The 13,494-nt window shown below is 41.2% G+C and overlaps 1 protein-coding gene across 1 annotated transcript in view; it reads left to right on the top strand.

Moving 5' to 3' along the window:
- The window catches only part of LOC117260795 (protein diaphanous homolog 3-like), a 253,424-nt gene extending 242,670 nt beyond the window's left edge, over positions 1-10,754 (top strand). The window contains exon 28 of the mRNA XM_078174650.1: positions 9,174-10,754. Coding sequence (XP_078030776.1) covers positions 9,174-9,544 — 371 coding nt within the window. The 3' untranslated portion in view covers positions 9,545-10,754. The remainder of the gene's footprint in view (positions 1-9,173) is intronic.
- Positions 10,755-13,494: the final 2,740 nt, after the last annotated feature.

Below are 13,494 nucleotides of genomic sequence, written 5' to 3'. Positions count from 1 at the left end.
GCACGAGTGGAATGCCACATCAACACGGACCCTCAATTAGGGGTGGGCGATATGGCCCTAAAATAATATCACAATATTTCAGGGTATTTTTGCGATAACGATATTCTTGAAGATACAACAAATTAATTTTAAAAACGGTAATATTAATTTAAGAAAATAGAATTGCAATAAGATAAGTGATATAGTTTTACAGTTTGCCTTGAAACATTCAGCAAAAACTAAACAAAAATGATCTCTCATTTCTTTAGTTTGTAAACAACAGTAACTCAGAGTGAGATTCAGATTCTGTATACAGTAATCTATTAATACACATTTAAACAGTTCCAAAATACAAAAAAAATGCACTATTGGTTCTATATATAAATATTAATCAACAGGGGATTTCCTTCTTTTAGCAAAATCCTAAATGATGGAGTTGTTTTTTTTCCACCTGGACCTTTATGCTCTGCCATGTCTCCTCTAATCATCACGCTGTAACCTGTGACAGGCTGTTATGATACCACAACTATCGCACATTCAAGTATATGTAGTTTTTGTAGTTTTTTTCCCTTTCAGCCATGCTTGTTGTTGCCGTGGGTAACAGTATGACATCACTATATTAACAAGTTGAAATATCGTGAGTATTACAATATGAATTTTTCACATCATATTAAAATTATACCGGTATTATCGTGAACGAGATGATATGGCACACCGCTACCTTCAATTATAGTATGAATGGAACTGCGTGTGCGTCCAACTGACCAGTACAAGTCTGCAGCTGTCTGCGGACGTGGAATGTAAAAAGTATGTCCAAGTTCGTTTGATTTTTAACTCAGAGCTTTTACACTTGCTTTAACAGCCTACATCTATGTCCCAAATATTATCAAACAAAAAAAAGTCTGTGTGCTAATGTAAGCTCTCTCAAAAAAGCATCAGAGCAGCATCATTTTCTGCAAATAAGCTTTATAAGTGAACTGTGCTTAAGTGGTGGTTGTGAGGGGCCAACACTGTTCTTATTTCGCACTGATCATCACTATCACTTAATCAAAGTATGTGGTTCTGGCAGCCTTGATAAGATATAGTGCTTGCCCTCAGGGCTGCAACTAATGATTATTTTCATTATCAATTAATCTGTTGATTGTTATTAATCTAATAATCCTTCAAGGAGCCCAATGAGAATTCATCAAGTTGTTTATTTCCAACCAAGTCCAAAACCCAAGTATAATCAATTTAGAATGATTAAAAGAAGCAGTAAAACCTCACCATCTTGATATTTGGCTTTTGTGCTTGATTAATGACTTAAAATGATTACTAAAATAGATGTTGCTTTATTAAAAAAGATTTTATCCACTGATCAATTAATGGGTTCAGCATAATTTGTTCCCAACCCCCACATCCAGCTGTTAGCTTAACCAAAACCCTCCAAAGTAAATGCCATTTGGAGGCAGATCTTGTTGTGGTAGAATTAATACATACAATAGCAGACAAAAAAAATCCATCATGAATACACTGTGGCACACATCCTCCTAAAAGGCTTCCAAATGATGTTGCTTTTCCACTAACACTCTGATCTATTCTTCTGTATTTCAACAAAGATATTTGGGGTTGTTAAATATGGGAGAGGAGAGATGGCGGTGGGGGAGGGGGGGAGTCAAATCACAGCTCAACAAAGAAAAAACACTTTGATATGCATTAGAGCAGGGCAGGCTTCAGTTACCTATAACAGTGCTGGTTTTCACATTACCCACAGGGATTGTTATAGTGCTCTTTCAACAACCCATCCCCACACCTCCTCTTATTCTCTCTTCCTATGTCTCCTTTCTGCTCCCTCTCTTTTTCATACTCTATTTTAGTCTGGTCCAAATCACAATCATTGCCTCTAAATCATACCACTGTCTTGAGGCTTTTGTATTCTGCCCATCTTCTCATCATTCTCCCTCATCATCCCATTTCTTCCACTGTTGTCCTCCTTCCACTCTCCTTTCATTGCTTGTTGCCTCTCCCCATTTTTAATCCTGTCTGCTGTTTTTCTATGTGACAGAGAAGCTAAACAGACCGCTCTACACACACACACACACACACGCACACACACACACACAGTTAACTACGTCGAACAAGCAAGGGACAGACCTTGTGTTGCCAGGTAATGATCTTTAATTATAGCCGGCCTAATGCACACAGGCAGGCTAACAAGCTGTCTGCGAGCTTTTACCTTTTACAAGGCTCACTGGGGGACATTGGAGCATCACACACATTTATGACACCATACATTTTCAACTCTTAAATGTTGCTGTCCTCTGCGCGTCTCCTCTCTGTATGTACAAACACATTAAATCATAGTTTTCCACTGCGCAGCACACACAGTCTCACGCTCACACACACAAAATAATGAGGTTGTTTTGCATCTGTTGTCTGACCTCAGTGGCGAAGTACAGACGTCCATTAGAGGAGAGAAAGTCGAGAGTTGCAGCCCAACTTCCATGTTAAAATCGGACTGAAGACCAGACTCTTGAACCTTGTTTCCAGCAAGCAGGCTGATTTAAGGCCCCCCTTTACACCTGGCATCAACATGCATTTTTTGCGATCGATTGCAATCGGACAGTGCTTGACCACATACATTTATACCTGGTATTAATATGTGTCTCTGGTGTTCACATCCAGATCCGTCATATTCTGTGCGCCGCAATAACAACAAGAACAAGATGTTAGTCGCCCGTGAAATCATGTGATTGTATGGACACTTTTGTCGGACCAAATGGAGAGCAGACACTTTGTCTCACCGTGACTCCCTCCTCGGCTATCATCCGTGTTTTCTTTGTCTTGGCAGTTGCCACCTGGTGAGTGTTGTCTTCTCCTTCCTTCTTCCTGTGTCCAGTTGGCGCACCTCGCTTACGTATTTTCGCCCCTGGGAGTTGTTGCATGTGGATTGGAGGATTGGTGGATTGTGCATTTGCATTTACACTTGTGTTCGACGTGGTCACAATGCGTCCCTGATCACCTTCAGTGGTTTGGCAGATCGGATAACAATCCGTCCTCAAAGCGTTTCAAGTACTTTAATGTCGTCAAGAGCAATCCGATTGCAATCTGGTCACAAAAAACGCATGTTAATGCAAGGTGTAAAGGGGGTATCATGCATTTCAGTCCGTTACACATTAGAAGGGTTACTTTTGCGTTGCTGTTGTCAAAAGTTGTGGATGGTACCAACAGACCCTTTCTGCTCCATCCTGCTTTTTCCTGATAAAATGGTACCTTGCACACTAATCGAATGCTAAAAGGTGGAGCTAGAAACACTGCAATCCATTGATTAGTCACGAGAGTCTTCACTCTTGCTCCACAAGTGCTCAATGCACAAACGTGCAATTTCTGAATATCCTGCTGATTGCACCAGAGATTGTAAACCAATCTGTTCTTTTCTGTACAAAAGGTATGTAAGAGGTGTGAAACCTCGTTCTGTGGACGATCAATGAGGTGCAGACAGATATCTACATCACCAGTGTAAAGGCAATACAGCCAGAGCTGGATGCATGGAGCAGTGAGAAACAACAACCGTGCCTGCATATATGAGTACTGTGTGCGTTGGAAACGTATCAGATTTGGTGGGAACGGGGCTTTAAAACGATCATGCTTGTCACCAATAGCTGATAGTTTTTCAAGCTTCTCAGATATGAAGATTTTCTGCCTCAATCTGTCTTATGTTATAGTACATTAGATATATCTTTGTTCTCTTATTGGACAAAAATCAGCAATGTGAAGGCATCAGCTACAGCCCTGGAAACTTCTGCAAGGCATTTGCCTCCATTTTCTGACGTTTTATAGGCTAAAGGATTAATCTGAACAAATAATCGCTAGTTAAACCAATAATTAAAGCAATCATTAATTGCATCCCTAGTTTAAATTCATCGTCGTCAGACAGAGCATGCCGCAAACTGCCAAGCCAGCGTGCTGTGTTGTGTTTTATGGCGGGTAGAGAAACGCGCGTTTGATCTCGCTAACTTCAACTTGTTGTGTCAGTCACTCCACAGAGAGAAAAAGTCACTTCACTGTCTGTATTTCTGCGAGTCTGCATGACTACTCTTCTTCTTAAAGTGATCAAATACTGCAAACTTCATAAGAGTGGAGGGAAGGGGGAGGGAGCGAGAGATGAGAGGAAAGGCTCATCTGCATCTGTATTAGAAGTGGCAAATGCAAATGGACCAAATGATCTGACAAGAGGAAAATGTGAATTCCTCTCCGCTGCTATTTGCAGATAGAAAAAAAAGAAAAGAAACACTGCGTATTGGACAGGGCCTTTTACATTCCTATAAAATGCCACCCTACCAGACATTTAATAAACCACCATGGTTCCATCTTGAAATTCCTGATGATGTATCCAAACCGTTCAGAGCAGCGATTAGTCTGTTTTGTTTGAGATTTTACTTGTCTCATGCGGCAACAGAACCAGTGTCAGTAGCTGGTTAAAAAGGCTGTGGGCTGTGAGACTTACAGTTTAAAGACACATTTTGCAGCAAAGCTGTGAGCAAGCAGAGACACAATAAGCACAGTCTGCCAGCTCTTTTATCATTGTTTTTTCAAGTGTTTTTTCTTCTCCATTCTGCCTTCCAGCAAAGTTAAGGACGGCAGCAGACTGAGGACTATGATAGACTGGTAGTTTACCAGCATCACAATGTGTTCATGTTTTACAGACATACAGAAAATACCAATCTCCGGGCTTTTCTCATGTGTTGACTGTTTTTTCTCCGATCTCTTAACAGCTCCTCATGTAGATGATTTCATTGTCACTACAATGGTGGCAGGCGGTGTAGCTTTAACAGTCAGGGAAAGGAAAAGACAGGCAAAGCACTGCTGCAGTCCACACTTCATTTTCCGTCTCTCTGCTGAGGCTCCCTGCCTACTAACTTCTCCAAACTTCAAGAGAGCAGAAAAGGAGGGAGGAGGAGGAGGAGAGATGAGTAAAAGCTCATCTGCATCAGTTGAAGCAGCAAATATATAAATGGAGCAAATGATCTTACACGGGGAAATGTGAACTCCTTTTTGCTGCTGTTTGCAGATGGAATAAAGGAATACCTCTCACACTCCTCTAATATTGGACAGGGAATGTTTTCCAATGAACTGCTATTACAGTGAGGTGTGAAGTTTAACTGCTAGGTATAAGGAACTCAATTCAAGAGTGCAAGATGTCACTATATCAATACACAGATCAAAAAAGTTTAAAATCGATCAGGTTATATTAGTAGTGGGGGAAAAAAATCTACTGTGTGTTATACACTGACAGAAATCTTGACAAAAGAGATGCAGCATGCAAAACATGCAACAACTCCTTAAAACCTTTTACGCTGACATCGCCAACGTACTCCTTTAAAAAAACACAGCAGGCAACAAGAACTGTCACAGCTGTCGGAATCATTGCCTCGAGAAGCAATCAACCCGAGGCAAACTTAACAACAATGCTAAAAATAACAACTAACCCTACTTGCCCCTAACTCCTCCTGGTCAAAGGCAATAACTGAAGCAATAAGCTGTTTTATTTACAAGGACATGCACCCATTTGCTGTTGTTCAAAATGCTAGATTTAGATGGATGACAATGACCCTGAAATTGAGGTAAACAATACCCAGTTGCCAAGTCCTAAGTGAAAAATGCATCCCTCTGGGAACTGTCCAAAATGTTGCCCTTTTTGTCACTACTTATTGTTGAAGGAGAACGCAACCAGTTTTATACATCAGAGTCTATTCGTGGGTCAAGGGGAGCAGTGCTGCGTTATGTGAAAAATGTTTAAAGCCCATTGTGGATGCAGAAGGAGCTGTGTGAAATCTGATAAGCAAAGAACATTGACTGCAAAAAAAAAAAAAAAAGGATTTTTACAACTCTGACATCACCCATTGGCCTCCTGTTTTGAAGCCGCACACTATTTTGGCTGTTGCCATCTTGGATTTTGGAGCCAGGAGTGAACATAGTTGGACAAGAGGCTGGAGCTGTGGAGGAGTGAGGGGTGGATCTGACTGAGAGTTCGAGGTCAGTATCAGCAGACAGCCTGTCACTCAGAGCGTCCCCACCCTAATCATGTCTAAGTTTGAGCCGTAATGAAATGTAATGGAAAAATTCAACCCCCTGAAAGGAAAAAATAGCTATAGAGACTACTACCATTTTTGTACCAGGCTGTTTCTAACTCCACACACCCATTATTTTTTTTATTATTATCATTATTATTATCATTATTATTATTATTATTATTTTCATTTTATTATACTTTTTTTTTTTTTTTTTTTTTTTTTTTTAATTCATCACCAAGGCTGCAAAATGAACCCAATGCAGAAGTGCCAAAAACTGCAATTCACTGAATGGCTACTTGAGGCTGAAGTGAGTCAATTCCCATTGTCAAAATGCCCAACTTTACAGCAGAAATAAACATACAACAGCCAGGTACAAAAAACTGTTTTGGTTTCTAAAGCTAATTTAGACATTCATGACAACAGTACAGGGATTGAATTTTTATATAACTAACCTGTTTACATTTTATTAAGGCTTAAAGTTATGCATAACTAAGAGCGGGCCACTTTGAGAGACAGGCTGTCTGCCGATAGTGTCCTCACCTTCTTTGTCAGATGCACCCCTTGCTCCTCCACAGCTCCACCCTCTCATCCAAATATGGTCACTCCTGGCTCCAAAAACACAACATGGCGGTGGTCAACAATGCCAAACTCTAGGCTTCAAAACCAGTGGGTTACGTCATGGTAGCTGCGTCCATTATTTTGTCAGTCTGTGCTCTGTACTTGGAATAAAAAGTGACATAAATGTTTTTAATTAAGTTATTGCCAGTCATAATTTAAAAAACTTGATCGATTTACAACTAAAAATCAATTTTAAGCCTGTTTGAAAAGCACTAACTCTAAGTGTATTTGATTTCTACATCAGATTACTTATCACATATCTAAATCTGTACCAAACCGCCTGAGAGAGATAAATGCACAGCCCCGCCATCACAGTGTGTGTTCAATAAAAGACAAGGGTTTTAGTCTTTCGAATCCCACTTGACTCGTCCTCCTATAAAACCAGTGTCAGCTGTTGGTAAAAGTAGTAAGACCTGTGAGATGAGACATGTTTTACATCTCTCAGACGCATTTTACAGCTTAGATGAAGGCATACGTTGAGAAGCTAGCCGGTCTTCAAAGGAAGGGGCAGCTAGGTGTCACAGGCGGGCAAAGTAAGAAGAAACTGAACTTGCCAGCACTTTGATCATGCTCTCCACTAAAGGCCAGGGCCCTGTTAGGAAGAAAAGAAATGCACTTTTGGATAAGAGGTCTGATTGAAGTGTGGGGGTTTTTTTATCTCTTTTTGAAGTATAAATTTATATGTATTGATACAGCGCTTTGCATTTTCTTACCAGTATGTGTTTTTCATATATAATGACTAAGTGTCCTCGCAGAGCGGAAAATAAAGTGTAATTCATGGTAATAAATGCTAAAATAAATATGATGCTGATGTTTGAATTTTGACAAAAAGTGATGTCTGATAATACCTGCTACCATGATCTCTTTTTTTCTCTCCGAGAAGACAGGAATGGCATCGGTTTAAAATTTCAACACAAGTGTAAACAAGATATTAAAATGCAAATTGCTGATACCACAATAGATAATTTTCTCAACATCAGAACCTTTAAGTGTGTTATTTGTAAAGGAAATGTGTGTCTGTGGGGCATCGCCCTGTTCGAGCACGAACAAACAGGCACGGAGGGTAGATGACATGTTTTGAGAGGGAGGAGAGGAACGGGACGGGATCAGGGAGCGTGGAGCACGATGATCGACAGTGGGGAGTAATTGTCATCGTTTTAAAGAAAAACAGAGACTGCAACAACGGGAGGAGAGAGCGCAAAAGGGTGAGATAATGAGAGGGGACTTGGATTTTCAGCTGTGGTAAATGTTCAGTCACAGCAACAAGGCAACACACTCCACTCATTTCATCCTTTTAAAATCCCCCACTGCCTCTTGTTTGCCTAACGAGTTTTTGTGCGAACGTGTGTGTGGGCGTGTGTGTGTGTGTGTTCTTCGTTGGATTTCTTTGCTTAATTTCGCAGTCGGTTCTTTCTTGTCTGCTCTCTTTCCTCCCTTTATCCTTATTTATTTGTCAGAGGTTGTGTTCAGGGACGTTCCTTGTCATTCGTCAGCGCGGCCCATAAAACACACTGTCATGACTGACTGGCCACGCTCCAAACTCATTACCGATTGGCTGACAGAGCGGGTCGCTCTGTTCTGCTCTGCTGTGTTTGACTCCTGTTTGCCAGACATTTCAGGCTCAGGAAACTTTAAATGCGGTGGTGTCTTTCCTCGCGCCACTCCTCTCAGCCTCACGCTCAAGGTCACATGAATATGGATTTACCCTCTCCTTCCAGCACACACATACTGATGATGAAGTCTAAGATCTACTCAGAGGGATTATAATTCAGAACGTAGGTCTGATCTGGGCCGTCACTCTGTTCCACTGTCTGTCTGGGGGTGTGTTTTAAGTCGGGAACCAGAAGGGAGGGCAGCAGGCTGAGAGAAGAGAACAGGGGGGAGGGGGAGGTAAGAGAAATAAGAAAGATGAAGCGGACTACTGTAGGAGCAGAGAGCCAAGATGAAGAGCGGAGGAAGGAGAATGGATGATGATGGTGGAATCAGGGGAGGTGGAGCCGGGTGAGGGTGTCATGTAAGAGAAAAGGGAAAGAGACTGGGAGATTGGAAAAGGGCGACGCACAGTGTTATTGAGTTTCTGTTGTGGTTGATCGGCCATATCCATTTCATCATATTGAGCTAGCTGCATGCCACAGTCTGCTGCAGAAAATTTGTCCTCATCAGTGTTTGTATGCATGCCGTACGCTTCCACAGTGTGTGTTTATGTGTGTATCCATCCAGACGAACAGTGTGCACAGTGAGCTCATGTGTGTATGTACCTTTGCTTTATTGTGCATGTGCTGACTCAAGTGCTTCCTCATTATTTACTAATGTTTTCTGTTTTTCCATTATTTTGTGTATGACTAACAATACATTTGATATGTTCCCTCGCTTGCTTTTTTAACTTTTCTCCTCTTTCCTTGTTTGTTATTTAATTTGTAATCTCATTAACCCTTCGCTTCCATTCCTTCCACCTCTCCTGGCTCTCCTCCCTCATGCCCACAGTTGTGCTCACTGCTTTGTCTCTCTGTTTTTCACTCACAGAAAACAACAAGGCACCTTTACAAAGGTCTCGCTCTCGGCAGAATATAAATTTAGGTTCAGCGGTGGTGAAAGCTCCCCCTGCCAAGGAGGTCCATAACGAGTCTGAGGGCCATCCATCCACTGCCCGGGCCAAGGCTGCTGCGTGTTCCGAGTCAGGCCGCAGGTACAGGAACACCCCGGGTCACAGCCACTGGCAGGACAGGGAAAGGGTGGTGGAGAGAGAGACGGTTAAATCACCCGGGGGAGAGATGGAGGTTAAAGCAGAGCCTCTGGCCTCCCAGGCGTCCTCCACTGGAGCTGCGGTCAGCAGCTGCAGCACCAACGGAGAGTCCGATGTAGAGGCTCTCCTGGCCAAACTCAGGGCCTTGTGAGGTTTGTTTTCACATTATCTCTGAAATGACATATACAGCCGACAGTACGTTTGTACCCACACATATTAACACGCTCTGAATGTGACCAAAAAGATTTTGCTTCAACATAAACAAGCAGGAATGTAGGTAATGAGACAAAGTCGTGATAGATATATAGCAAGGCAATTAAATTATAACCAAAGCTTCGTAGAAAATACATTTGAATAAACCTTATAAATCAGAGGACTATGCTTTTAACACTCAATGGTGCAGATATCGTCTTTTTCTAAAGGAAAATCCAGGCAGGTAGAGCGCAGATAATTCACACTTGATCCCACAGTATGTCCTCAGAGGATAATATATTTACAAAAGTTGTGATTCAATGGAAACACTTAAGCACAGCAGTGTCATGAATAAGTGTTCAAAAGTGAAAATACAGCCCAAACAGAGTGAACAGTCTCTACCTGATCCTGAAAAGTGCACTGCCAAAAGTGTTTGGCTTTCCTAACACTGGAATATCACATAGCTTTTCCTCAGATGCAGCGTAACGAAGCACTTTCTTTATAATCCAGAACTATGCAAAGTTAAATAAAAGTTATATCATATTTCTTTTCACATTAGCGTTTCCTATAATTGCTTCTACTGTAGCATTTATTTTACATCTTTATCAAATTATGCTGTCCTCCTTCTATTTTAGTTTTTAATTACACATCAGTTATTTTCACATACATGTTACATTTTAAAGACTTTACGCTTCCATCTGCATTCATTACTTTCGGTACTTAATTATTTTCTATGTTTTTCTTTCTTTTTGTCTTCTGTGAGTCTTTTTCATTCCTGTTTTTTTATATCCAAATGATGAAATTGTTTGTATTTTCTAAATAAATGTTATATGCATTATATAAAACTATAGAAAGGATCAGTACGTACGAGTTATGCCATATAGTTATACATTCACAGGTTCTAAAAGTAATTAGATGTCATTTGACAAGTTGAGTTTGGCTGTACTAGGCTGCTTTGTCTCTCTGTCATTGCTAGTGGGAACATTTATACACAGTGAGAACAAGTGTCTGAGGGTGTTGTCATAAAAGAGGTTCATCTAGCCACAAGTTATCCAGAACTCATGCTGCTTTTCTTCTACATTCCCACCCGAATTACTCATATCTTAAGCGTATTTGTTGTACCTTTATTTGCTCACTTTTATAGACCCATTTACAATAAAATGAAGCCCAAAAAATGTCTTGTTTTCTTCTTCCTGCATCACAAAAGTTTCAAACATGTGACTGGAATTAATCAATGTTTGTGTGGCTGTTTGTATTTATTCATATTTTTTGTTTTGTTCTGTGTTGCGTATAATTATTGTACTTTATCACTTGCAAAGGTAGTAAGCAGAAACACGGCTCAGATCCTCGCTACAGCCGTCCTAAAATATTTGCATTGATCGAGTGTACGACTTGATTAGCAGTAAATAGGACTTCAGTATTCAGCTTTCTGTTCAGTTGTTGATGGATCCATAAAGAGAACTGGATACAGCGTTGGAAGCCTGGCTCTGTTTAACTCTAGGAAAGTTGCTTACTGGCACGTGAAGCCAATAATGCTCGATTTCCACAGTATGGAGTAACCCGGATCTTCCACATTATGGGGCCCATAGAGAAAGCCCACTGGAGACTTGAACTGCAGAGCTGCTAACTTCTAGTTAAGTCCACTGCTAACTTGGATATGGGTAAAAGTGATTTAATTGTGCTGCTGTTCTTGACTTTTTAAATATTATCAGACCGAGTGGATCAAATCATAACAGTAAAACGAGTGATTTCCCAGCAACTGTAACCTTCAAAATGATTTACAGCTACAATGTAAGTCTATGGAAAAAGGTATTTTGGGCCCCACGGCACCACGTGACGGACCTGAACACTGTGATTCCATGTTTGGCTATTGTTTAAAATTTGCTTCAAAGCCAGTTGTATAGTATGCTTGTAATTGTAATAAGGACATTTTTGGAATTAGTTCGCACCACTTGCCAGCTGAAAAGGCTAAAAACCAACACTTTGTCTCGTGTCATCTTTGCTGTCAATCAGTACAGGCCAGAAGGGCTCAGATCTGTGCCCAAATTCTTCCAAGTGAATATTTCCTCTTGCAAGTATTAGCAATACTTTCTTCACCTCATGTACTGTTGCTTTCTGCATCTACTTGGCTGTGAGGTTCAGTGAGATGTCAATTTCATCACCTGCTAATGTCCATGAGTGGTCTGCACCGACATTCCCTGTGCAAACCAAAATTTATAACCACGGATATGCAGGCCAACAAATGTGTGAACATGTGTGCCTGTGCAGGCACCCTCTGCAGTACAGGACCATGTCCCTATGTGTTTCTCTGGATTATATCCATTGCTTGTGTAAGATGATGTGCTGCTATGAGAGAACTGCAAGTGTGACATGTATTTTTTTAGATGAGCACGAACCTGTGAATTACCTTTTTTATGTTGCTCTACAAGTTGATAATTAGACTCTTTGAAAATGTTGTATCTTGTTTTAACACAAGCTGCAACCACTGGGCTTGAAAAATGAAGCCAATGTGGAAGTGCCAAAACTGCAGTTCTTTAAATGGCCACTTGAGGCTCACTCCTCAGTCAGTCACCAAAGACCCCATGTTAAAATGCCCAACTTTACAGCAGAAATAAACATGTTTACAGCCTGGTACAAAAAAAACGGTTTTGGTCTCTACAGCTAATTTCAACATTCACAACAACTGTATGGGTGGTTGGCGGCACGGTGACGCAGAGGTTAGCAAGAGGGTTACCAGCTCAAATTCCAGGGTAGGAGAGCCTTTCCGTGTGGAGCCTGCATGCTCTCCCCGTATCAGCGTAGGTTTTCTCTGGGTACTCGGGTTTCTTCCCCAGGTTACGTTAACTGGTGACTCCAAATTGGCCGTGGGTGTGAATGTGAGCATGAATGGTTGTCTGTCTCTATGGCCTTGTTCAGATTACCACTCCAAATCAGATTTTTTTCATATCCAGATTGTATCTAGTTTGATTTTCCAACAGTCTGGACAGCGAAAAAACACAGGAGATCCGATTTTTCTAAATCTGATTCAAACCACGTACGGAGGTGGTTTCAAATGCGTTTCCGATCGGATTTTTAAAGATCCGTTTCAATCTGAACATCTCGGTCGCTCAAATAGGATTTCCAAGTGTCTTCTGCGTCACTCGCAGCGTGACACGAACAACAACAACAACGACTTAGATCTGGGGAGACGCTTGTTGCCTAGCGAAGCCTGTGGAGTTACAAGTGGAAGAAATAGTCAAGCCACGGGTTAAAAGCATGGAGGAAAACAACAAACCGTGGACGGACTAGGAGATAAAGTGCCTGATAGCTATCTGGGGGGATTTGTGAGTTCAGAAAAAATTCAAAGGTACATACAGAAATAAAGCCATATATCAGGACATGGCCCGCGGGATGGAGGATTTTGGGTTTTGTAGAACATGGCTTCAATGCCAACGGAAGATAAGCTGCCCAGCCTACGAGTATCTTGACGAAATTCTTCTTGACAAGCCCAGTGTGGATCCTAAATTTGTTCTGGACAGCGCAGTAGAGGAAGACCGCAACATTAAGGAAAGCAACGGTCAGGAAGATGAGGAAGAAAGGCTGGATACTCCTGGGAATGGTAAGTTCATAATACTAACATGACTTTTCTTAACAGATTTAAAAACAAACAAAAAAAAACACTTGCAATGTTGAGTAGTAAAAGTAAAAATCCAGCAGAATTTCTGTCATGACGTAGGCCTATAATGCCATGATGGAAAAAAGAGCTTGACCGAAGTTTTGATTTCACTCATTGATGACTCCACTAATCACTCCACTACCATTCCAGCGGTGATGGCAGCACAAAAGGCAGCACAACTTAGCAGTATCCTCCATTTCTGTCGCTTCCTTGCAATGAGGAGAAAGTTTGCGAGTCCACATAACCGTTTGGGA

Source organism: Epinephelus lanceolatus, chromosome 2, assembly GCF_041903045.1.
Source record: "Epinephelus lanceolatus isolate andai-2023 chromosome 2, ASM4190304v1, whole genome shotgun sequence".
NCBI lineage: Eukaryota > Metazoa > Chordata > Actinopteri > Perciformes > Serranidae > Epinephelus > Epinephelus lanceolatus.
This window is presented reverse-complemented; position numbering and strand designations above follow the sequence as displayed.